Here is a 24,636-nt window from a genome sequence, read left to right as displayed (position 1 = left end):
CATTTTGGAATATTTGAGAAAAAAAGAGACTGTAGTTTTACTACCTGTGAAGCTTAACATGAAGAGGTGTGGAGAGAAGTAGAAGTTGTGAAGTAGAAGTTGTGAATGCATGTGAAACCTGAAAATAACATATTTTACAATGGTCATATGAAAAAAAGCAACAAAGGTAATGTAGTGACTTCAAATGTACCTTCAAACTCACAATGTAAATAAGCACAGTGACAGAGATAAATGAATGTAAATGTCAACAAGTGGTATTACCAATGGGGAAGCTTATTAAAAAATAACAAAACTGGGGCGCCTTGGTGGCTCAGTGGGTTAAAGCCTCTGCCTTCGGCTCAGGTCATGATCCCAGTCTCCTGGGATGGAGTCCCATATTGGGCTCTCTGCTCAGCAGGGAGCCTGCTTCCCTTCTTCATTCTCTGCCTGTCTCTCTGCCTACTTGTGATCTCTGTCTATCAAATAAATAAATAAAATCTTTAAAAAAGAAAATAACAAAATTTTCTCACATGACAGCTGTTTGATTAAGATTTTAACAAAAAGATAACATTACCAATAATAAAGGCAATTATCTTTTTTCATTTTTAAAGATTTATTTATTTTAGAGAGAGACAGAGGGAAAGAGGACAGCATGAGCAGGGGGAGGGGCAGAGGGACAGAGAATCTCAAGCAGACTCTGCCCTGAGGGCAGAGCCAGATTCTGGGCTTGGGTCCCAGGAACCTGAGATCCTGACCTGAAGTGAATGCAGGAGTCTGATGCTTAACTGACTGAGACACCCAAGTGCCCCAGTAAAGGAAACTATCTTTAACATGTAGGATAGTCCAGATGATTTTGGCCAATTGAAGTTGAGACATGCTGAATCTAAACTTTTTTTCCATGTGTCTTAGCATATATTTGCTATTGGGTCATGATGGATTTACCAAAATAAGGAATCCTGAAAGCATAATCAGTGAATTAAAGGAAGAGGAATCTAGGCTGAGCTACTCAGGAAGATCCTCGCTATAACCCACAGAACCAGTATCTGTTGTGGCAAGACCTGCAGCCATATCTCCATCTGCCTGTCTTAGTCTGTTCCAGCTGCTGTAATGAGGTATCCCAGACTCGGAGCTTAAACAGCAAGGATTTATTTCTCACAGTTCTGAAGGTTGTGAAGTCCAAGATCAAGGTGTTGGTAGATTCAGTGTCTGGTGAAGAGCTGCTTCCTGATTAATGATTGATTGTCTTGTCATTGTGTCCTCTCAAGCAGAAAAGTGGTGAGGGAGCTGTCTGGGTCCCTTTTATAAGGGCACTAATCACCTCCCAAAGGCCCCACCTCCTAATATTATCACATTGGGAGTTATGATTTAAACACAGGAAGTTTGAGGAGACACAAACATTTAATGTATAGTGACACCACAGCCAGGGTCACCACAGCCATTGCTGCAGCCCTGATATGAAGTTAATTCTCATAGTAGCACATGGTCCTGGAGAAGAAAGTCCATTTGAGAAGCAGGAACTGATGCTTTCAGTCTGAATGTCACCATGTGCATTGGGCCTTTTATACACCCTCAGTCGTGCCTGGAAAAACTAAAGTCAGTATATTTACCTCTTTTTTTTTTTTTTTTTTTTTTAAGGCAGGCACCATGCCCAGTGTGGAGCCCAATGTAGGGCTTGAACTCAGGACCCTGAGATCAAGACCCAGAATGAGATCAAGAGTCAAGACGCTTAACCAACTGAGTCACCCAGGTACTCCTGTTTACCTCACATTTTAAGTTAACTTTCTTTAGATCTTTTCAGTATTTGTTTCTTAAGGCAAGGAGGCCCCTGTAGTGAAGACTTCTTTGTTACTGTGTAGTGATTCACACAATCATGTCATCCTTTAACAAAAAATTCATTTGTTTCCAAAAACTATTCTCACTCTAAATTTAATTACTTCGAGGTATAGAATCAATTCATGGGATGATATAAAACATGGAAACCTGTCTTCCAAAGGTATGACTTTTCTAATAATCATTTCAATAATCAGATACCCAGTTAGGAATCAAAGGGCATGTGAAGCAAAGAATGGGGATGTTACCTCCAGCCACAAATCTGCAAATTCCCTGTTCTGTTTTCTTAGCAGAAAATAAAGTTGTTTTTTCCTTAAGGTAATCCTAGTTATTATTTGTGATTGACGGCTGAATATATATTCCTAGTGTTACAAAGTCATCACTTAATTCATGTTCAATATTGTGAACTATTGGGAAGTTTGATGTTGACTGTATTTGGATGAGTTTGCTATTATAATAAAATTTAGGCTTTACATAAAAATATGATTTTCTTATATAGGGTGGTTTGTTTACCTCATCTGAAATATAATTTCTTACAGAGTAAAGCAGAGGAAGGGCTTGAATTTTTTGTTACAGTGTATAAAATTCCACCATCCTTGAGGAAATTCTGTGGAGGACTTAGACCACATATCCTGGTTCAGCTACTGGGCTCCTACCACTAGTCCCTCCCTTGTTAGATTTCCACCAGTCCCTTGCTGCATGACCTGTCCACACAGAGTGTTCCTTGTAAAACGAGGGCCAGAGCTTGATCTTGTTCAACTGTCATCTTGGGTGGGAGGTGCTTCATGCACACAGAGAGAAATTCTTCCTTTTGGAAGGACCAAATCTTCACCCAGAGGAATTCCAAGGTTTTCACTGAAATGAATGTGCATGTCTAAGAGTTACTGTGCTCTTTACTGATACCATGAGGGAGGGAAGAGGTCTTGTGAAAACAGAGATGCCCAGAGCTGTTTCCAATGGAGAGAAACCTAGATAGGAGGCAGTGAGTATGGAATGCCATTCAAAGATTATGTCACACATAAATATGAAAATGAATTAATAAAAGAACATTTAACATATACTGAGAAATATATATATATTTTTTTCCACTTTGAAGTTGTTTATACCAACCTTTTCTGGTTTGTCTGTTTGGTCGAGCCTCAGAGCAATCAGCATGTTCAGGCATCGTTGCTCTATGTAGCCACGGGAAGGTCATGTGAAGGACAAAGTGAGCCCCCACTTTCTACTGATGCTGTATCCAAGTTATGTCTAACACCAGCACAAATACAATTTATATCATCTTGGAGCACTGACACTTGGCGTTAGGTTTATGTGTAGGTGTATATGTCAATAACCTTTCTTTTTCACACTCTTCTGACTGGATTACTAATTATCAATTTATCCATTTGACAAATATTTACTGGGGGCCTCTGATGTGATGATCTTTAAAGCAGTGAATTACATGACTTCTGATAACATTATTTTCTTATTTGTAGGATGAGAATGAAGTAATTTGTACAAGGGCATTTCAAGAAGTTTCAGTTTCAGGTCAAAAATATAATAGTGTTTAATTTAATTGACTTCTGTGACAGTGAAACATACAAAGAATTTCTCTGGAATGTACAAATACTCAGTGTTTTATGGATAGATAATGAATTTTCCCCAATTATTAATAGAAATGTGCAGTTTAAAAAAAATGGTAGTTAACTATGTAAGTTGGTTGGTCATATAGTCCTCATCATTGTTTTGTAATTCGAAAAAATTCATTGTCTATATATATACATATATATATATCTTTTGTTTCACAGTCTTATAAATCATGTAAAATAACTAACTAAAATTCAGTTTTCTCATGGTTCCAGTTTACTAGGTTTAAGGGAAGTTAGGATAAAAAAATAATATGTGGAAAAAAATACCTTGAAACTACCCAATGTCAAAAGAAAAGGGAAGACTGTGATCTAGTTTGCTGAATCCTAGTGCACTGGAATGAGAAAGTAAGAAGGAAAATTTCCGTAGTAGTTTTGGACAAGAATGTCAGGAGGGTGCACTAAAAAAATATCCATAGTCATGGTAGACTTTCTAATATCTTTGGGGTGTGAAGCTTTTGATGAAGGGGAAACCAAGAAAATGTAGAAAAAACAAGTTATGTCTACAGAGACTGTAGTAAATGATGGAGTCTGGCTCTGTGGTGTTGGGGGACAGCAAAAGACAGAAGCTGAAAGAGCCCCTAGTTTTTTAAAAGTTTTATTTTAAAATATTTTATTAAGACAATTTTTAGAGCACTTTTAGGTTCACAACTAAGTCGAGGATAAAGTATAGGGGTTTCCTATACATTGCCTGCTGCTATTTATACAGTCTCTCCCACTATCAATACCACCATGAAAGTAGAGTATTTGTTGTAAATGATGACTGTACATTGACACAACGAAATTGCCGAAACCCATAGTTTTCATTACAGTTCACTCTTGGTATTGTACATTCTGTGAATTTGGACAAAGGTGTGATGGCATGTGTCCATCATTAGGGTAACAGAGAGAGAAGTTTCACTGTCTTAAAACTTTTCTATGCTCCACCTGCTTGTTCTTTTCTTGTCTCCAGACCCTACAATCTCAGATCTCTTTTCTCTCTTTGTAATTTTGCCCTTTCCATCATGTCGTGTTGTTGTTGTATAATCATACCGTATTTTGCTTTGCAGATTGACTTCTTTAACTTTCTAATATACCTTTAAGTTTCCCTCATGCCTTTTTTTTTTTTTTGACAGCTTATTTTTTTTTAGTCTGAGTAATATCCCATTGTCTGGATGTACTGCACTTTATTTATCCATTCCCCTCCTGAAGGGCATCCCAGTTGCTTTTGAGTTTAAGCAATTATGAATAAATCTGCTATAAACATCCATGTGCAGGTTTTTATGTGGGCATGAGTTTTTAACTCCTTTTGTAAATGATAAGTAGTGTGATTTCTGTATCATGTGCTAGGGGTATGTTTAACTTTGTAAGAAATTGCCAAGTTTTCTTTCAAGGGGGCTGTACCATTTTGCATTCCCCCCGGCAGTGACAGACACGCAAGGAGAAGGTAGCAGATTGTAAGCTACAGACCAACACTCTCAGATTTTGTATGCAGAACTCCAAGGAGTTGGAGAATTTCAAGCTAGAATCTTGCCTTGAGAATCATTAATAAAGTTTACTATGGTAGAGTGATATTTTTGATCATATCTAATATGATATTTTGCCAGCTGAAGCATTAGGCTTGTATCTAGTCTGTAAGTTTGGTATATTTATAAATATAATATGTGGACCACCATTGGGACTCCTTCTTTTCTTTTTTCTTAAAGGGTTTATTTATTTATTAGTCAGAGAGAGCAGAAACACAGAAAACAGCAGGCAGAATAGGCAGAGCTGGGAGGGAGGAGCAGGGTCCCTGCTGAGCAGCGAGCCCAATGTGGGACTCGATCCCAGGACCCTGGGATCATGCCTGAGCCAAAGGCAGATGCTTAATGGACTGAGCCACTCAGGTATCCCTGGGCTCTTGTTCTGATCACAGCAAATTTTAATACAGAGCCTGGATAGAGACTTGGGTTTTTCATTGTTGCTGTTGTTATTTGTTTGTTTGTTTTTAGGCAAAATCTAACACTTAGGAGAATACCAAAGGCAGTAGTTTTTGTTTGTTTGTTTGTTTGTTTTTTCTTTTTCTCGTCACTACCACTTCTGCCTGTTTATTTCTGTTTTTCTGTTACTCTTTCTTTTTACCTCTGTGGTTGGTTAAACACACACAAACATGCAAAATCATGAGAAAACATTGCATGTGATGTAAAATAGTTTGTTGAAAAACAAACTAAGATTTTTTTATCTTTATCTTTAAACCAGAATTCATGTGGTGGTATGGTGGAAATGTAATATCAAAGCAAAAGCATCTTCTCAAAATATAAAATTTAAGTTACTCCACATGAGTTTGATCAATGATATCAGGTCAAACTATGAACTATGTTTTTCCTGGTAGGTGAAGATGAGTTTACTCTGCATTAAAGATATAACCGAAATTCTAAGGTCATCCCTAGTGGCAGCAGCATGAGTCCAATGGGCTGACTAACTCCAGAACTAACTAACGGTTCTACTGACTAACTCAGTAGAACTGCAGGACCAGTATTTGTCACAGCAGGGTGGGTGGCAACGGCCGTATCCACACCTGCTGTAGCCACAGCCAGAGTCAGAGCCTGCACAGTCATAATAGCTGTTGGAGTAGCACATGGTGTTAGGAGTGGAAGGTTCATTCGAGGAGCAGGAAATTATTCTGAGTATATATGCCATTATCTGCCCAGAGCGCTTTATACACAGTTAGTGTTGCATAGGGCAAACCACAGGCATTGCTGGGCTAATGATTTAGAATAACTTTCACTAGTAAAATTTATTGATTCTTTTGTTTACTCAGGAGAAGAGAGTCCCTCATGTAAGATTTGCCTTGCTTTTCTACCAAGTGTCCTGTAATTAAATTGTATGATTTAATAAAACATTTTTGTTCTATTTTGAAAAGCAATTACTCTTAAAAATGTGATTAATTTAAGGGAGATTATCAATTTATTATCCACTTCCCACTCTCCAGTAACAGATCTGGAAGCCCAGGGACTACATTTCCCAATGTGCCTTACAAAATAAGATTTTGCATCAGATTCCACCAGTGAGAGACATTTGAATGAGATTTAGGAACCATTCTAGGTCCTTTTGAATCTTTGGGTTCGCTCGACTAAGTGAAGACCCTCATTACCCAGCCTATTTTGTTTTGATGTCAGAATAACCTTGAGAAAATCATGTACTTTTAGAAATTCCCATTTCCTCATTTTTATGGCCCATACTTACTCATATTTATTTACTTAAAATGATGTGTTCTGGTGACTTGGTGTGATGAGCATATAGTCCTTTCTCCAAGGTTTGGTTTGTTGGCTTATTTTAAAAATTTTCTACGGGGGGGGGGAGGGGCAGCAGGAGAGGGAGAGAATCTTAAACAGGCTCCCTGCTCAAGTGCAAAGCCTGGCAGGAGGCTTGATCCCACCCCTGAGACCACGACCTGAGTGAAAATCAAGAGTTTGATGCTTAATTGACTGAGCCACCCAGGCGTCTCTGCTGGTTTCTTTTCTAAAAATAACTTCAGTTTTTGAAAGTCTGCTTAAGGATTAGAGTTTACATATGTGCATTTGTGAACATGTGGAAAGGACAAGATAACTCAGCTGGACCAAAGTCATTATTTCTGTTAGGGTAGAAATGCTGGATTTGAGGGAATGTGTGTGTTTAGCATTTTTAGGTGCTGCCAGTTTGCACTGGGGCTTGTGTTTACATGCCCACCAGGAAAGTTTGCGAATTCCAGTTGCTGCAAGTTCTCAGAATTATTTGGTATTATCAGCCTCTTTAATTCTAGTCGTTTTGATAGGTATGCAGTGCTCTTTTGTTGTGGTTGTAATTTGCATTTTTTTGCTTTAATTAAGTTGGTCATCTTTTGTTATAGTCTGCTGTAAAATGTTTGTTCAGATTTTTGGCCATTTTAAATTGTGTTTTGTGTTTTTGTCTAATGATTTGTAGGTATATTAATTTTTACACAAACCCCTTTTTAAAATATATGTCATGTAAATATCTTCTCCCTGTCAGTGGATTTTTACTTTTAAAAACAGAATCTTGGGACATTTGGGGCTCAGTCAGTTCAGCATCCAACTCTGGATTTTGGCTCAGGTCATGATCTCAGGGTCTTGAGATTGAGCCCTACGTCAGGCTCCTCACTAGGCATAGAGCTTGCTTAAAATTCTCTCTCTCCCTCTCCCTTTGCCCCTACAACCCCCAAATAGAAATCTTTAACTTTGATCAAGTCCAATTTATTAATATTTTTAAAAAGATTTTATTTATTTATTTGAGGGAGAGAGAGTACAAGCAGGGGAGAGGGACAGAGAGAGAAGCAGACTTGCAGGAAGCCCCATGTGGGCTTCCTGCAAGTCTGCTTCTGGGACTTGGGGACTGGGGACTCGATCCCAGGACCCTGGAATCATGACCTGAGCCAAAAGCAGATGCTTAACCAACTGAGCCACCTAGGCAAACCAATTTTTTTTTTTTAAAGATTTTATTTATTTATTTGACACAGAGAGATTACAAGTAGGCAGAGAGGCAGGCAGAGAGAGAGAGGAGGAAGCAGGCTCCCCGCTGAGCAGAGAGCCCGATGCGGGACTCGACCCTGAGATCATGACCTGAGCCGAAGGCAGCGGCTTAACCCACTGAGCCACCCAGGCGCCCACCAATATTTTTTTTAATAGCTAGTGATCTTTACATGTTGTTTAAGCAATCACTGCCTTGTTCTAATTAACCAAGATATTGTCATATCTTATTTTGGTGCAAGGTATGGATCAAGATTGATTTTCTTTTATATCCTTATCAAATTAATCTAAAATTATTTATTATGAAGTCATTCCTTTCATCTTCCGCAGTGCTGTGGTATCTCAGTAGTACGAATTAGGTTACTCTGTAAGTTCGAGTCTGTTTATAGCAGCTCTTTTTTTCCATTGGCATTTGTCCTTATTCTCAAACCATGTGTTATAATCATACATAATCATGTCACTTGCTGTTGGTGGCAGGTCTCCATTTTCCTTTCCAGTTTCTGTTACATGTGTGTACTTATTTATTTACATGTTATTGCACTGGCATTGAATTCTGGTACAAAGTTTTACCAAAGTGGTAAAAACTTTTATTAAGCTGTGGCTGTGGTTATCCTTGTCTTGTTCCTAACCTCAGGTGGAAATTATTCTGTATTTCAGCAATAAGTATGATATATTAGCTATTGATTTTGAGTAAATGCCATTTATCAAGTTGAAGAGATTATTTTGTAGTCCTGGTTTACTAAGATTTCAAAAAGTTCATGAATGCATGCTGAATTTTGTATTTTATCTGAATCTGTTAAGATATTCACATGACTTTCTTTCTTTTTTTTTTTTTTTTGCTAATGTGATGAATTGCACTGAGTTTTCATATATTAAACCAATCTAGGATTTTGCAACTTTGGAATACAGCTCATGGGATTTGGTTTTGAAATGATACATTGTTTCAGGTTTTTATAGCTGGGTTCATCAGAAATAGTCCCTTTTTTACAATATCCTTATTAGGTTTTGATTTTGTTAGAGTTACATTTTTCCTATTCTGTGGGACAGCGTTAGTATAATTGGTTTTTCTGCTTTACTTAAGTGGCTTAAATGATTCACCAGTGAAACCTGGAGCTTTCTTTGCACGAATGTCTTAAAATAGTGTGGGGTTCCATGGTGTAATGGTTAGCACTCTGGACTCTGAATGTCTTAAAATAGAGATTGGTCTTCTTTCACGGTATCAGACTTTTCAGACCTTTTGGTTCTCCTAATCTCTGTTACTCGAATGGTCTTTCTCCAGATGAAATTTCCATTTTCACATTGTTCCTGGTGTACGTGGGGAGTGAAGGAGACCTAAATCAGTGCAGAAATGGGTTGTTGTGACCTCAAAGGAAAAGTCAGAACCATACATACTAGAATCATTGTACGAGGAAAGCCATGATCCTCGATGTTGAAGCTGGTGTGCGGGGAGGGTGGCCAGGGACTTTTTGCACAAGATCGTCAGGTACAGACACTGAGCCACCAACCAAGAGCCACAGTAGATTTTCAGCTCTTTTCCCTCAAACTATAGAGGAGTAATGAGAAGGAGGTGATGTGGAAGAAACCAGTTGCCATCACACGGAAGCACAGTGGCATCAGGAAACAGACAGCATTGATGTATTTACGCGAATAGTGCTGTTTCTATAGGCAATATATATTTAAAGGCTGAATATATGAAGATGAGAATTTAACCAGATCAAATGTAGATGATTGGAGTGACTCAGAGTCACACGAAAGCATTTCAGACAGAACTGGTGATGACAACTTTGTCTTTTCTTTTAAAATGTTTGGTGTAATTTATGTTGAAATATTCCAGATAAAAAAGTATAAGACCAATACAAAGAATTTCTGTTCTCTTCACTCATATTCCTCAATTGTAAATAATTCATTGCATCTACATCTTTCTCTATCTCCTCTTTTCTCTCTCTCTCTCTCTCTGACACACACACACACACACACACACACACACACACACACACCTGTCTACTTTTCTCTCTCTTTCTTTCTCTGTCTTTATCTACTGGACTTATCCTCCTTGTGTATCACAATCTTATAAAATGCCACTGTCCCAGATATGGTACTAAAGATGTATCTCTTTGATGTCTCAATTCTAGGACGGGGACTCCTCTATATCCAATTCTGCCTCATTTTCTGGGGTCATCTTTTGTCTTATAGTTGGCCGGGGCCCTCAACAGTTACTTTCTAACAATAGCAGAGGGTATGCATAAGGCATAGGACTACTTTTCATTGTCCTCACCTTTCAGTTGAGAACAGAGCTGTTAAGTATAGATAGAGAGAAAATTTCACTTATGCAGAGTCTAAACCAGCAGGTAGACAAGACTCTGTTTTAAGATTTTCTTAAGGCAAATTCAACAGTTTACATGTTTGATATTGTTCAGCATGGAGTCAGGCAGAAGGAACAAGAGGTGTTAGTGAGGGAAAATAAAAAACACAGTGAGTGTTGGATTAATGAAGTCTAGCTACAGAGGAGTAGCTATAGAATATCCTTTGGGTAAATCTGTTTTATTTATGTGTACTGGTGACTTATTAGTATTTTTAGTGGGTACCAAAAGGTAATTTTATTCATTAATCTATTTTTAACTGAGGAGGTTTTGCCAAATAAAATCTATACAGACCACATGTCCTTACTTTCCAGAGTGATCAAAAGGTTGAATGAGGTACAGAACCATTCTGAGCCTTGCATTTTATTTGCATTTTATACTATGGCTGAACAGAGCTTCCCTCTTACCTGATAAGCAAAACCATTTTAAACAGCATTATTATTTTACCACCCAGGCTCTCTAGATGTGTGGCTACAGTATCTGTAAAGATACCTGTTTTTCCCCCATGTGTCCTTAAATGAAATATTTACACCCACATGCACACATCTGCATGGTAGAGAGAATTAAATATAAACACCAAGCATTCTCCAATGAATGAGAAAGTTTATTGAGACATCAACTTAAAAACTTTTTCACATCAAAACTGTTAACTGAAAATGTAGGGAGAGGGAATGCAGTAGCAAACATAAACACTTTTATGAATTGTGAGGTACTACATGTGGCTTTGGTCAATCAAGCTGAAGCATGCCGAACCTGTAGTGTGCTGTAGCTGAAGGAGTCCTGATAAAATTTTCACTGTTGGAAAGAGGAATAAATTGCTTGTAAGAAGAACACTGGAAGGATAATTGGAAAGCATAGGAGGGGGAGTTCTGCAGAACGAATGACTCTAGAAGTTTCTCAGTAGAATCCATACGACCAGTATCTGCCACAGCAAGATGGGCGGCAGCAGCCATACCCACCATACCCAGCATAGCCACAGCCCAGGCCACGGTAGCCACAGCCCAGGCCACCATAGTAATTGCTGTAATAGCACATGGTGTTGAGGATGGAAGGTTCTGTTGAGGAGCAGGTTATCTATTTTCTGTGTGCATGCTAACATCTGTGCTGGGCCTTTTATATGCACTCCTTGGTGGGTGTGGCAAACCACAGACAAGGGTGAGCCTCATAGTTTGCATTAATTTGCCTTTTAAACTTTCAGAAAGAAGCTCTCATAACTGAGAATCCTTTGCTGTTGTGTTAGGATTCCCACAATCAAAGTCAATGCCTTTAACGAGCAACCTTTGTTATATTTGGAATGCCTTACTATGTTTTTGTTAGTTTAAGGTCTATGACAAGTTTGCATGGGAATCTCGTTTTTTTCCTGTGTTAATGATTCTTATTTTTGTTATTTTTACTTTTCATCTCATGGTGAAATGTGTGGTTAGGAGTTATGATCTCTATGTGGGTATGTGGGTTCATGAGTTGGAGACATTAATGAAGACGCAAAACTGCTAAATTACCTATTTTTTTTTTTTTGAGTAAGCAATTATTTCCCCTAGATAGCAGTTTTCAGTGATTATATACAACAGAATGGCTGCTTATATATTCCTTTATTGTTTTATTTTTTTATTAAAGATTTTATTTATTTATTTGGTAGACAAAGATCACAAGTAGGCAGAGAGGCAGGCAGAGAGAGAGAGGAGGAACAGGCTCCCTGCTGAGCAGGGAGCCCAATATGGGGTTTGATCCCAGGACCCTGAGATCATGACCTGAGCTGAAGGCAGAGGCTTAACCCATTGAGCCACCCAGGTGCCCCTTCTTTATTGTTTTAATGCCACCTCTTCTTTCACCTTGAAATTTGTTATTATTCAGAATTCTTACCTTGGTCTAGGCGATTTTACTATTGATTTATACAATTTACTGTTTACCTTTTTAAAATTTCCCTTTAAATACATTAATTGGATCTTTGGGAGGAATATCCAACTTAGTGAACTTACATGTCACACTGCTGTCAAAACCCCAAATTGGGATACTGATGAAGACTCATTCATGTATAAGTCCATGTATGAGAGCTTTCAAACTCTCCCCTCTCCGGACCCAGTATTTTCCTTGCCTGGTCAGTTGCCCATGAGGAAAAGCATGACCTTAGTAAAGAAAACAGACAAACTGGGATGCCTGGGTGGTGCAACCAGTTAAGTGTCTAATTCTTGATTTCAGCTATGTCTCGATCTCAGAGTCATGAGTTCAACCTCCACATGTTGAGCTTAAAAAAAAAAAATCACATGCCACTGGCCCAGTACTTGTTCTGACTGGCAGTCATTTATGTGATGTTTAGAATAGACGTAATATCTCATTTATGTAAGGTCTGGACTCTTTCCTAGAAATGCTTAAGCTAGGGGTGCCTGGGTGGCTCAGCCAGAAAGCGGCTGCTTTCGACTCAGGTCATGATCCCAGAGTCCTGGGATCAAGCCCCGCATCAGTCTCCCTGCTCAGAGGGGCGTCTGCTTCTCCCTCTGCCCCTCCCACTCTCTCTCTCTCTGTCAAAAAAAAAAAAAAAAAAAAAAAAAAATCTTAAAAAAATGCTTAAGCGACACAAAAGAGTTTCTATTTCCTTAAGCAAACCCTGAAAGATATATCTTATAGTACAGGCTTATGTACAAGACATCACTGAGGAAGATAACATATAGTATATGTGTGAATTATGCAACATGCATTTTTATTGTATCAAAAAGTAAATTTCTGAAAAACAACTGAGGGGTTTGAAGGGGCGGGGGCGTGGGAGGTCGGGGTACCAGGTGGTGGGTATTATAGAGGGCACGGATTGCATGGAGCACTGGGTGTGGTGCAAAAATAATGAATACTGTTTTTCTGAAAATAAATAAATTAATTTAATTAAACAAAAAAAGTAAATTTCTCTTCCTGGTTTTAAAAGATTAACCTCCTTCATGGTTGATGTTGCTTATAATCCTATATCTAATGAAAGTATCCTTCAAAACTTAATATAAAATAAAGATTTCTCTCCAGAGAAAACTGGCAAGTAGATCTGTATTAAGAAATACTTAAGAGCTTTCTTCCAGTAGAAGAATGATCCCAAATAGAAACATGGACATTCAAGAAGTTATGAAGATCAAGGTGAAGTGAAATATATAGCTTAATATAAAGGCTGGGAAATGAGCAGTAGAAGGAGGGTGTTTACAAGCTGGATGGTGGTGACAATGACCTGGAATGGATTTTGGAGCCTGAGCAGGCGTGATGTCATCCATAGGTCCTAGTGTGGTAGAACAGGACGTGAGTGGAACATGAAGGCTGTTTAGGGAGAAGGCAGGGGGTGGGGATAGCCTACTGCAGGATAGCAGTATTTGAGGACAGTGAGCACAGGAGAGGAGCGATTGAAGTGCTAGCTATCAAGAGCAGAACTTTGGAGCCCTAGTTGGGTTAGGAGAGCATCTCATGATGGAGAACAGCAAGGGAGGCCCACCCAGTGTGGGGTGCTAGCGTCTAATCTGGGTGAGGAGAAAATTTGTCCAGTCCCGCACAGGTATTAGAGCCTGAGCAAGATAAATTGGAATCAGACAGCAGTAACTGTTTGTTGTGGGTTGTTGGAGCACATATGGAGTGAAGACGGTGTCTTCATAAAAGTTGTGGTAGGACATTCCATTGGTAGTGAAAATGGGTTATATATTGGAAAAGTGACCAAATAAATACATAGATTAAGGGTAATTGTATTCATTGACAGTGGCCATCATGAGAAACTATGGTGGACAGAAAACCAGAATGAACATTGTGATGTTGGCCTGGAATCACAAGTATCAATGTGAATGCATGGTTTTCAATATATATAGATAGACATGGCATAAATATGTGTGTGGATGTATATCTATATATAATAGATGTATTCATATGTTCCTTAGCTTGGCTACTGAGAGGACCTGGGAGTAGCATCTCCCAGTAACAACAAGCACATCTACTGTCTAGATCTTAATTTTTAAATGCTTTGCCCAGAAAGAGGAATTTTGGAAAATTGGTTGATGCCAATATTGTAGTAGAATAGTCAAAACATGAAATTGAACCATCTTTTTGTGCCAAAAGAAATTCTCAAAAACTGTTAAAAGCATATAGGATGTGTCAAAATGACACAGAAACTAGCTTGAAGCGCTTCCTGTTGGCCAAATAAACCACGGCCTGAGCAATAATTAAATAACAATAGGATTTAATTATATTATAACCAGTGAATAAAATATAAATGTATGTGTATTTATGGATATAAAAGAAATGTATAGGGGTGCCTGGGTGGCTCAGTGGGTTGGGCCTCTGCCTTTGGCTCAGGTCATTATCCCAGAGTCCTGGGATCAAGTCCTGCATCCGGCTCTCTGCTCCGCGGGGAGCCTGCTTCCCTTCCTGTCTTTGCCTACCTCTCTGCCTACTTGTGATCTCTACTGTCAAATAAATAAATAAAATCTTAAAAAAAAAAAGAAATGCATAAATAAGTGGGAGAGGAGAAAGTTTTTCCTTATAGTGAAATACCAATGGATTAGTATAGAAAGGATGATAGATTTTGAAAAAAAAAATCACTATTTAGTACCCATCATAGTGATAATCAGTTCAGCTAAAAAAACACCAAAAGGCACCAAGACTAGTATGTGAAAGCTTGCCAAAAAATGGGTCATTTCCATAGCCTAAAAATAGTTCCCCCCAAAATACTTCTTAATTACAAAGCAGTAGAGAATATCTTTATAGCAGATAAACCCAGAAGCCACCAGCATCATCAAAAAATGAAGGTTAACATTTCTAGAAATGGGACAAATCAAAATCCTGCATCATCTAATAATATGTAATGGGGGAGAATATAGCATCATTTCTGTGATACTCCCTCCTACCCAAAGGCAAAACCTAAATCTCGCTGCAAATAAACACAAACCAAAACTGAGGCACATTCTTCAAAACAGCTGTTCTGGAAGTCTCAAAATGTCAAGGTTGTGAAAATCTAGGAAACACTGAAAAACTATCCAGATTAAAGGAGGAAAATGAGACAGTAACAAAAGTCAACATACAGTCCTAAATTAATCCCTTTATATGAAAGACATTATTGGACAGTTAGTGAAACGAGAACATGGTCTGAATATTAGAAGGTAGTAATTCTCACTGTTAATTTCTTAATTTTAATGATTGTTTTGCAGTTATGGGGGAGAAGATCTTTGTTTGTGGGATATGAATGCTAACTTGGAGTACTCCAGGGTGAAGGGGTATCGTGTTTGCAGATCACTCTCAAATGATCTGGGGAATAAAATAGTATTCTGTGGTATTTTGCTACTTTTCTGTAAGTTTAGTATTATTACAAAAAGAAAGAAAAAGAAAGAAAGAAAGAGAAAGAAAGAAAGAAAGAAAGAAGGAAGGAAGGAAGGAAGGAAGGAAGGAAGGAAAGAAAGAAAGAAAGAAAGAAAGAAAGAAAGAAAGAAAGAAAGAGAAAGAAAGAAAGAAAATAAATGGGGCTCCTGGATGGCTCAGTCGGTTAAGCGACTGACTCGATTTCACCTCAGATCTTGATCTCAGGGTCCTGAGATTGAGCCCCAAGTCAGGCACCATGATGGCTACCGAACCTGCTTAAGATTCTCTCTCTGGCCCCTCCTCTACCCCTCCTCTCTTCTCTCCCTCTCTCTTAAAAAAAGAAAAAGGAAAATGTAAACAAAATTAATATGATTGACCAAAATAACGGGATAAAAGATAAAGTTTACATGGCTATTCCAACATGCACAGAAAGCATGTAATAAAACCTCAGACCAATTTGTAATAACAATTTTTAGCAAACCAGAGCTAGATCAAATTCTTATTCTGAAAAAGTGTACTGTAAACTGTTGACAGCAAACTTCATACTTAATGGTGACATATTTGAAATGTTCCTCCTGGGATGATACATAAAATGAGGCTAACTGATAGCATGCCCTCTCTATAATCCTGCCCTGTCGTTACAGTCTAATCAACGAGGCAACAAAAAGTAAAGAAAAATCACTTATACAAATAATAAAATAACATTTTCTGATTTAAAGATGACAAAAATAAAAAGGGATATCTAAATAAGCTACTAGAATTAATAAGTGAAGTTACCAAGATTTCTGTACACAAGGTCAATAGATAAATTAGGAGGTTTTTGTTTTTTAGAGAGAAGGAGAGAGAGCAAGCAAGTGGGACAGGGGAGGGAGAGAGAGAGAATCTCTTTTTTTCCCACATATGATTTAGTTACTTATTTTTATTATGTTATGTTAGTCACCATACAGTAGTACATCATTAGTTTAAGCAGGCACCATGTCCACACAAAACCCAACATGGGGCTCGATCTTACCACCCTGAGATCATGACCTGAGGTGAAATCAAAAAGTTGGTCACTTAACTTACTGGACCACTGAGGCACCCTAAGGTCAATAGATAAAAGTAATTCTATTTATGAAAATGGGAAACAAATAATAAACAAGTAAAATTAAAATTAAAGAATAAATCTTTTAGAATAGTATAGACAAGACATTAGTGTCTAGGAATAAATACATTGAAATATATTTAAGACTGATGAATGAAATTCCACAAAACATTAATGAGAGAGATTAGAGAAGATCTAAATAAATCAAGGAATATACCACGTTTAAGGGCAGGGAAACTCTAATTTTATAATGGCAGTTCTTTCTAAACTGATGTTTAACTTGATGCCATATTACTAAAATACCAGATCTTTTTTTAGGTGTTGTGTTTTTGGTAAAAATCAGCCAGGTGACTGCAAGTCATGTAGAAATCTAAGGAGCAAGAATAACTAAGACAGTGCTTCAAATGGCAAAGCTGGAAGTCTCACTCTACCTGATACCAAAATTTATTAGTCAAGCTCAGTAACCAAGACTGTGTGTTCTTGAGGCAAATTGAGCAAAAAGAACAACAAAAATTGCTTAAATAGAACAGAAAAGTTGGAATGCAGTGAATTAAGAACTTCTGCTCATCACGGTACAAGAGAGAAAAACAAGCCACTGAGTTAGAGGAGATAACTGTAGTGTGTGTTCATGAAACAATCCACGGGACAAATGGGCAAATAACTTGGATAAGCACTTCGTAAAAGGACTGTATCTAAATGGCAACCAGGGGACCCTCATAGAATGTCTAAAATAAACATGCCTGGAAATATCCAGCTTTAGCAAGGTTGAGGGAGGGCTAGAAACATCTTAGAAGGTGGGATGTAAATTGGAAAAATTATTTTGGAAAGCCATTGGACTTCACCTGCTGAGTGAAGTTAAGCATGCACACACCCTATACCCAGAAATTTCATTTCCAGGTATACACCCTACAGAAATGCACATATATATTAGCCAGATGAAATGTAATCACTAAAAAGTAAAACAAAACAAACAAACAAATCCCCAAAATTCCACACAATTACCTGTTACAGAATAATTATAGTACACAATGGAATATTCTATGGAAATGAGGAAAGATCTTTTACCTGAACATGTATGTTTGAATCTCACAGAAATGAACAAAATAAGCAAGATCACATCTGTGCTTTTATTTTTATAAGTTTCTAAAGTAGGCAGAACTAATCTATAATGTTAGAAAAAAGAATATTGATTACCTTGGGATAATGACTACCTTTTTTTTTTTAAGATTTTATTTATTTATTTGACAGACAGAGATCACAAGCAGGCAGAGAGGCAGGCAGAGAGAGACAGGGGGAGGCAGGCTCCCTGCTGAACAGAGACCCAGATGCGGGGCTCGATCCCAGGACCCTGAGTTCATGACTTGAGGCGAAGGCAGAGGCTTTAACCCACTGAGCCACCCAGGCACCCCACAACTACCTTTTTAAACAGCTCATCTAGTTGCTCACTTATGATTTAAGCATTTTCCTGCATGAATTTACACTTCAAACATTTACTTGAAAGAATATGAAACAAAAATTATCCATTGTTATTATCATTATTATTTGCAAAAGATGCTCACCAAACAGTACCTTTAATTCAAATGGTCAGTTTTCTGGTCATTTGTTCTTTCAATTTATAGGCATAGCAGAGGTGGGTGGACAATAGGGATTATTGCAGTAACCTAAATCCCTCTTCCAGAGAAGCCCAAGTTCCTATCAGATAGTCTTTACCTCAGAGATTTTATGAGGAGACAAAATATACTATTGACTCATACAATTTTAATTTTGAAATTAAGATAATGGAGATTGATAAATGGAAATATTTGGGTACTCTTAATTTGTCATGGGCTTATTAATGAAACAGTATGGAAATACAATGAGTTTTGTCTGCCTTATTAATTCATTTATTTAATAAATATTTACATAGTATCAAATGTATGCTGGGCAGCTGTGAATCATGTGACTTAGTTCTAGTTCCTGATACCATCTCTTTTCACACTCACTATAAGAAGACATTGCAATTTTGCAAAATCATTAGAGTACCATTAACCATAGCTGGGGAAAATGGAAGAAAATTCTTTTACTACAGTTCTGAAACTATAAAACATGGTTTAGTATAATTTTGAATAAATAGATATCGATATCTGTATCACTGATATTTTTAAATAGCATACACACTCAATTTTGAATGCTGTGTCTGAAAGATAGCAATCAAAATCCTATTTGTATAGGTATTTTTCTATATTCAATTTTTTGAATGATAATTTAAAAAAAAGTGTTTAATAAAGATGAGAATTTCCTCACTTAAATCAATCATACAGGACACACATATACATGTTGCTCGGGCACAAAACCGACAGAAAGAAATAATATAAATGAAAAAAAGCAATGTTGTCAAAGACCGTTCATTTAAAAATGAAGTTAAAACTTTTTGTACAAGATCGAATTAAGCCTTACACAGAAGTAAAATGCTTAATACAGCATTAAAAGGAGATATTTCCTGTTAAGTGGAAGAAACACTTCAATAAAGAAGAAAGAGTTGTATCTGCTTTATGTAACCTCACACTCAGGAATTAAGATGGATTTTCCATATCTGAAAAGAGTTAGAATTTCTGGATGCAGAATTCAGGACATTAAGAGAATACATCCAATTGGTGGATTGCTCTGACATTTTCTCAGTAGAATCCATAGGACCAGTATATGCCACATAAAATTGGAGGCACCAGCAGTGTCCTTATGAGCCACAGTCACAGCCCAGCCATCCAGAGTAATTTCTCTAGTAGCACATGGTATTGGGAGTGCCAGGATCAGTTGAAGAGCAGGGAATCCATTTGCTTAGATGGAAGATCACCATCTGTTCAGACCCGCTCCGTACTCAGAAAACCATAGGTTGTGTTGACCTAATTTGCACAAGAATTTTGGAGCCTCTTGATTCATAATGCAAAAAAGATCATTTTGCTATTACATCAAGATTGCCAGAAATGCATCATGCACTTTTAAAAGGTGATTTCTCTCCCAATTTCAAAACCTTTAAGTTTTTGTTTAAATTCCAGTTGGCTAACATTGGTTGAAATATTAGATTCAGGTGTAGAATTTAGTGATTTGTCACTTACATACAACACTCAGTGTCCTCCTTTAAAAAAAGAAAAAGGAAAATTTTAAGATTTAAAGATGCACTTATCTAAAATAAAACTCTGCACTAAAAAAAAAAAAAAAAAAAACAAAAACCTTCCTATTTCTATATTTGGTAACGTAAGTATGTCCAGGTCAAAAGGGATAGCACAAACGTGAAAGCCATATTCCATGTGTTTGGTTTTGCTAACAAAGCTTCATTTTAAGTTAGACATTGACAATTCATACAGTACAAATGAGTTTGTGGGTTCATGAAGGAGAAATCACCTGACATTACCTCATGTACCTGATAAATTCTCCTACCCATTTCCTTAGGGATAAAGGGTCTCCAAGTTCAGGTTTTCTGAGGATTACAACTAGCTGACATAGAGCCATTCCACTTTTATTGAAATCCAAAATACACACAGAAAAGACCATAAATTGTAAGTTCAGAAATCAATTGATTTTCACAAAATAACCATACCAATTTAGTCAGCATTAAGATCACCAGAAAGGATACCAGTAGGACCCAGAAGGATTCTCCTCCCATTTCTTGCCTTCATCCCTCCCCCAGGCATTTCTCATCTTCCCTTTCGAAACCATGTGTCTGTTTTAACACCTTTATTCTTTGTACAAATAGACTCATACCCTACATACTATATTTACCTGGTTTCATTTGTTCACCTGAGAGCCATTCATTTTGTTTGTGTAGAAATTGTTCCTCTTCACTGCTGAATAGCATTCTCTGGTGTTCTATGCCGCGATTTATTTACCCATTTATTGTTGATGGAGAGTTGGCTTATTTCCAGTTTTAATCACTATGAATATTGCCTCATGAATATTTGTGTACATATCTGTTGGTAAACATATATTTGTCTCAGTCAGATACTGCCACAATAATATTGAATAACAAATGGGCAGGAAACAGTATTATGTGAGAGTCAACATTTACTTCACACTCCTGTGTCTACTTGTTACCCGCAGTTTGGCCGAACTAGGCTCGGCTTGACACAAAGCAGAGAGTTAGATCCTTTGACTTAAACGGCATCTCACGGGTTCATCTCCTTCTCACTACAGAAAACAGGAGGGCAGGGGGTCCAGCTGCAATGATGGAAGCACATTTCCAGTCTCTGCTCACATGCCCATCATGCTATCGTGGAAAGCAAGTCAAGATGTGGGGATATACCTTGTTCATGCACACCCTGTCCACTCTGAGGTCATACAAGTCCCATAGCTAAGCCAAAAACAGTGGAGAAAGGGAACAGAATCCTTTTATGGAGGTCACAGAGGGGGCAGTGAAACTTTTATGAAGAACAGTTTATTCTGCCACAGATACAGTTTGTTGGGGCATAACTAGAATTGGAATTGTAGTTTTTTAGAGTATAAATTTGTTCAGTTTTTGGAGATATGCTACTGGATGGTTTTCCAGAGTCGTCTGTTATTTGGTAATTCCACAAGCTGTTGGTCCACATTCTCATGAGCAGGTCATGCTGTCTGTCTTTTCTTTTAGCTATTCTGGTTGTGTAGTGATTTCACTTTGCGTTTCCTGGATACCTAATACACTTGAACATCTTTTTACATAGTATTAGCCGTTTCTAGGTATCCTTGTTTTATGAAGCACCCTAACCTTAACCCTGTTTCCTATTGAGCCGTATAGGAGGAATAATGAACAAACTCTTACCCATGCTACATCAGAATTTAATCTTACGTTTCACTGGCTGGTTTTACTCTCCTGGTAACTTGAAAGGTAATGAACGTCAATGACATTGCAAGCATCATTGCCTATGATACAAGTTCTTGTTAAATTGCATTTGGACAAAGAGAAGCCACTCGGGATGTGATCTGGACACTTGCGCTGATGACCCAAAGAAGAAAGCCTAAAACTGTAGGTAGAAGACATCAGTGGTGTCAGTCCAGAGATGCTGCCCATTTGATACTGACCAGAGGCAGCCACAAGAGAGTGCTCATGGGAATCAAGTTGTTAATTATTCTGAAAACAAAACAAAACACAACACAAAAAACCCTATAAGCCTGTTAGGATGTGGATGCCTTAATATATTTTATATATGTATATATTATATTATGTATATAAATATGTATTGTGTATATATGTATATACATAAAATATCTAAGGGCATCTATATATAATGGCTTCAGATCACCTGAATGCGCAATGCATAGATTTACACGAGTGTGGAAAGAAATAGTTGGTCTGCTCTCCCCTTTTGGTAACATCATCCCTCCAGGAAAAAAACCTGTGCAATAATTTCTCTTTTTATTTTTCTCCTTTTATCACACTCATGATTGAATACATATGGCACACACACACAAGATAGAAATGAGAAGCAAAACAGCATTATTTATGATAAGATAATTGAATTTTTGGAAAAATTACATAAAGATGTTATAGTAAACAAGTGAGGCATAATAATAATGTGATGAGTTACTATACATTGTGAGGTATTCCAAGGAAGTTTGGCTAATTAAGTTGAAACACATTGGATCATGATTTTGTATTCTTATGTTTTGTTTTCAGGTAGCATAGGGTGAAATTTCACCTTAGAAGAGAGAATAGAAAATCTTCAGTGAAAATAAGAAAACACAGGGAGAAGAGACCAATAGTGTGAGTGATTCTAGGAGTTTTCCAGTAGAATCCATAGGATTCTGCCACAGTAATATGGGAGGGGGCAGCCATACTCCTACCCACCAGAGCCACCAGAGTCACAGCCAGAGCCGCCACCCAGGCCACCAGTGTAGTTACTGGGTAGCACATTGCTCCAAGAGTGGTAGGTTTAGTTATGAAGCTGAGAATCAGTTTTCTGAGTTCAAAAGTCACCACCTACAAATGGGCTTTTATATATCCCCAGTAGAAGGTGGGGAAAATGAATGGAAGTTTGGGCCTCATACTTCAGACTAATTTGCATTGAAAATTTCTCAAATCTATTGTTGGGAAGAGAAGCCTTCATAAATAAGAATAATTTGCAGTTGTGTCAGGATTCTCCCAGCAAATCAGGTGCCTTTTCTAAGCAATTCCTGTCTATTTAGGAAGCTCTAACTCAATCTATTCTTGTTTAGAGCCTGTTCATTTTTTATGGGAAGCTCCTTACCACATTTTTTGAGGCATTTTTTAACCTAACTATGAAATTTGTAGCCTAGAATTATGAAAATCTTGATGTATGAATGTGCGTTGTGGAGGGATAAGTTAACGAGATCACAAAATGAATAATCTTTGTTTTGAAAAAAATTTTTTTAATGCAAACACTAATGCAGCTATGCATTTGTAGTAAATTATTTATGGTAGATTGCCTGTTCATTTATAGGCACTTAGTTTCATAAATCCTTATTAATAGGTCTGTCCATTCACATTTAGACTTGAGTCATTTTTGTGTCTAGGTTGAGTTTTTTCAATTCAACAATGCAAATAACTATTTATTTATATTTCCTTTTCTTTATAATGTATTCATTAATTTGCTAGAAATAGAATTTAAGTTCCTTATGGGTGAAACCTACCTATGTCCTTATATATTTTTATATTATAAAGAGGCAAAACTTCTGTCAAAAGTCAGAGTTCTCAATAGGACATACATATTAGAACAAGAGATGTTTGCCCAGAAAAGTAAAAGAACATGTTATATGTCTAATTGAACCCTATAGTGCCAGATTTTCTGAGAACATCCCCATACTATTCCCTACTTTCTATGGTCTTCCATTTATCAGAGGGACTAGAAACTACATTTCTCAGAAGCACTTGCTAGAAGGATTTCAAACTAAGCTATTTAAATGATAGGCTGTTGTTTAAGACTGATCAAGATTGGTTAAAGAGAGGAGAAAACTGCATTATTAGAGAAGAGCAGTGGGAAAATACATGAGTTTTGAAATACATGAAGATTTATGTGAAATATTAGCTACCATCCTGACAATCATCTCTGGCTTTTGCACTTTCTTGAATTACTGAAATATAATAGAAAGTCTGAGCCACAGGATAGACATTTCTTAACTTTTTTATCCAGAACTTTTATTGGTTGAGTAAGCTCTTTTTACTTTCCTGTGGATTACTTGAACTTCTCCTTGATCTCATCTTGATTTACTTGCCCAATTTTTTTAATGTATCTATTTTTATTGTTTTCTTAGTGGTTGCTGTAGGCTTCACACTATTAGCTCCATTACTTGTTTGAGTCTACTTACATAAACATTTTACGACGTTAAGTGAGGTGTAAAATCTTATTCCCATTTAGAAAATATAATTGTCTTAAACATTTCTCTTATATCCATTAACACCACATCAGGCAGTGCTATATATTTTGTTTCAACCATCAAATATGACTTAGGAAAATCACTAGAAGAAACATAGATTAAAATATTTACCCCAGTTTTACCCGCTCTACCAAATCATTTTATTTCTGTAGCTCCAAATCTTCTATTGTTATCGTGTCTGTTTTAGAGAACTTCCCTTAGCCAGTTATTAAGGCTAGATGCTAAGGACAAATTCTCTTAGTTTTCCTTCATCTGTGAATTCCAGAGGACTATTCTTGACACATGTAAATATCACAGTTAATTCTTTTTTTCTTTTAGACTTTGAAAAATGTTGTGTCACTTCCTTTGAGTGGTTTCAGATGAGAAATTTGCTGTCATTTAAATTGGTTTTTCCCAATAAGTAACACACTGGAAAAAAAAAATTCTCAAAATTCTTTTTAAAATTTCTTATTTTCTTTCTCATCATCTAGGACTCTGATGATACCGATGTTAGCTTTTTTTGTTATTGTCCCACAAGTCCAAGAGCCTCCATTTATTTGTTTGGTCTATTTTCTCCCTGTTGTTCAGTTTAGTAAATTCTATTGCCCTGCCCTGAGGTTTACTGATTGTATCACTTGTCATTTCCACTT

At 37.2% G+C, this 24,636-nt stretch overlaps 1 protein-coding gene across 1 annotated transcript; it reads right to left on the bottom strand.

Annotated features, from left to right (window-relative positions):
* Positions 1 to 11,172: 11,172 nt before the first annotated feature.
* Positions 11,173 to 11,336, bottom strand: LOC116567842 (keratin-associated protein 20-2-like). Its single transcript, XM_032303182.1, has one exon. It carries the CDS (start codon positions 11,308 to 11,310, stop codon positions 11,173 to 11,175), a length of 138 nt encoding a protein of 45 aa, XP_032159073.1. The 5' UTR covers positions 11,311 to 11,336.
* Positions 11,337 to 24,636: the final 13,300 nt, after the last annotated feature.

This window comes from Mustela erminea, chromosome 1 (assembly GCF_009829155.1).
Source record: "Mustela erminea isolate mMusErm1 chromosome 1, mMusErm1.Pri, whole genome shotgun sequence".
NCBI classification, from domain to species: Eukaryota; Metazoa; Chordata; class Mammalia; order Carnivora; family Mustelidae; genus Mustela; species Mustela erminea.
Note: the sequence above shows the minus strand (reverse complement) of the source record. Positions and strands in the feature narration are given on the sequence as shown.

What these genes read in the sequence shown, in the direction of transcription:
- LOC116567842 (XM_032303182.1), bottom strand. Translation starts at nt 11,310, where the DNA reads ATGTGCTATTACAGCAATTACTATGGTGGCCTGGGCTGTGGCTACCGT.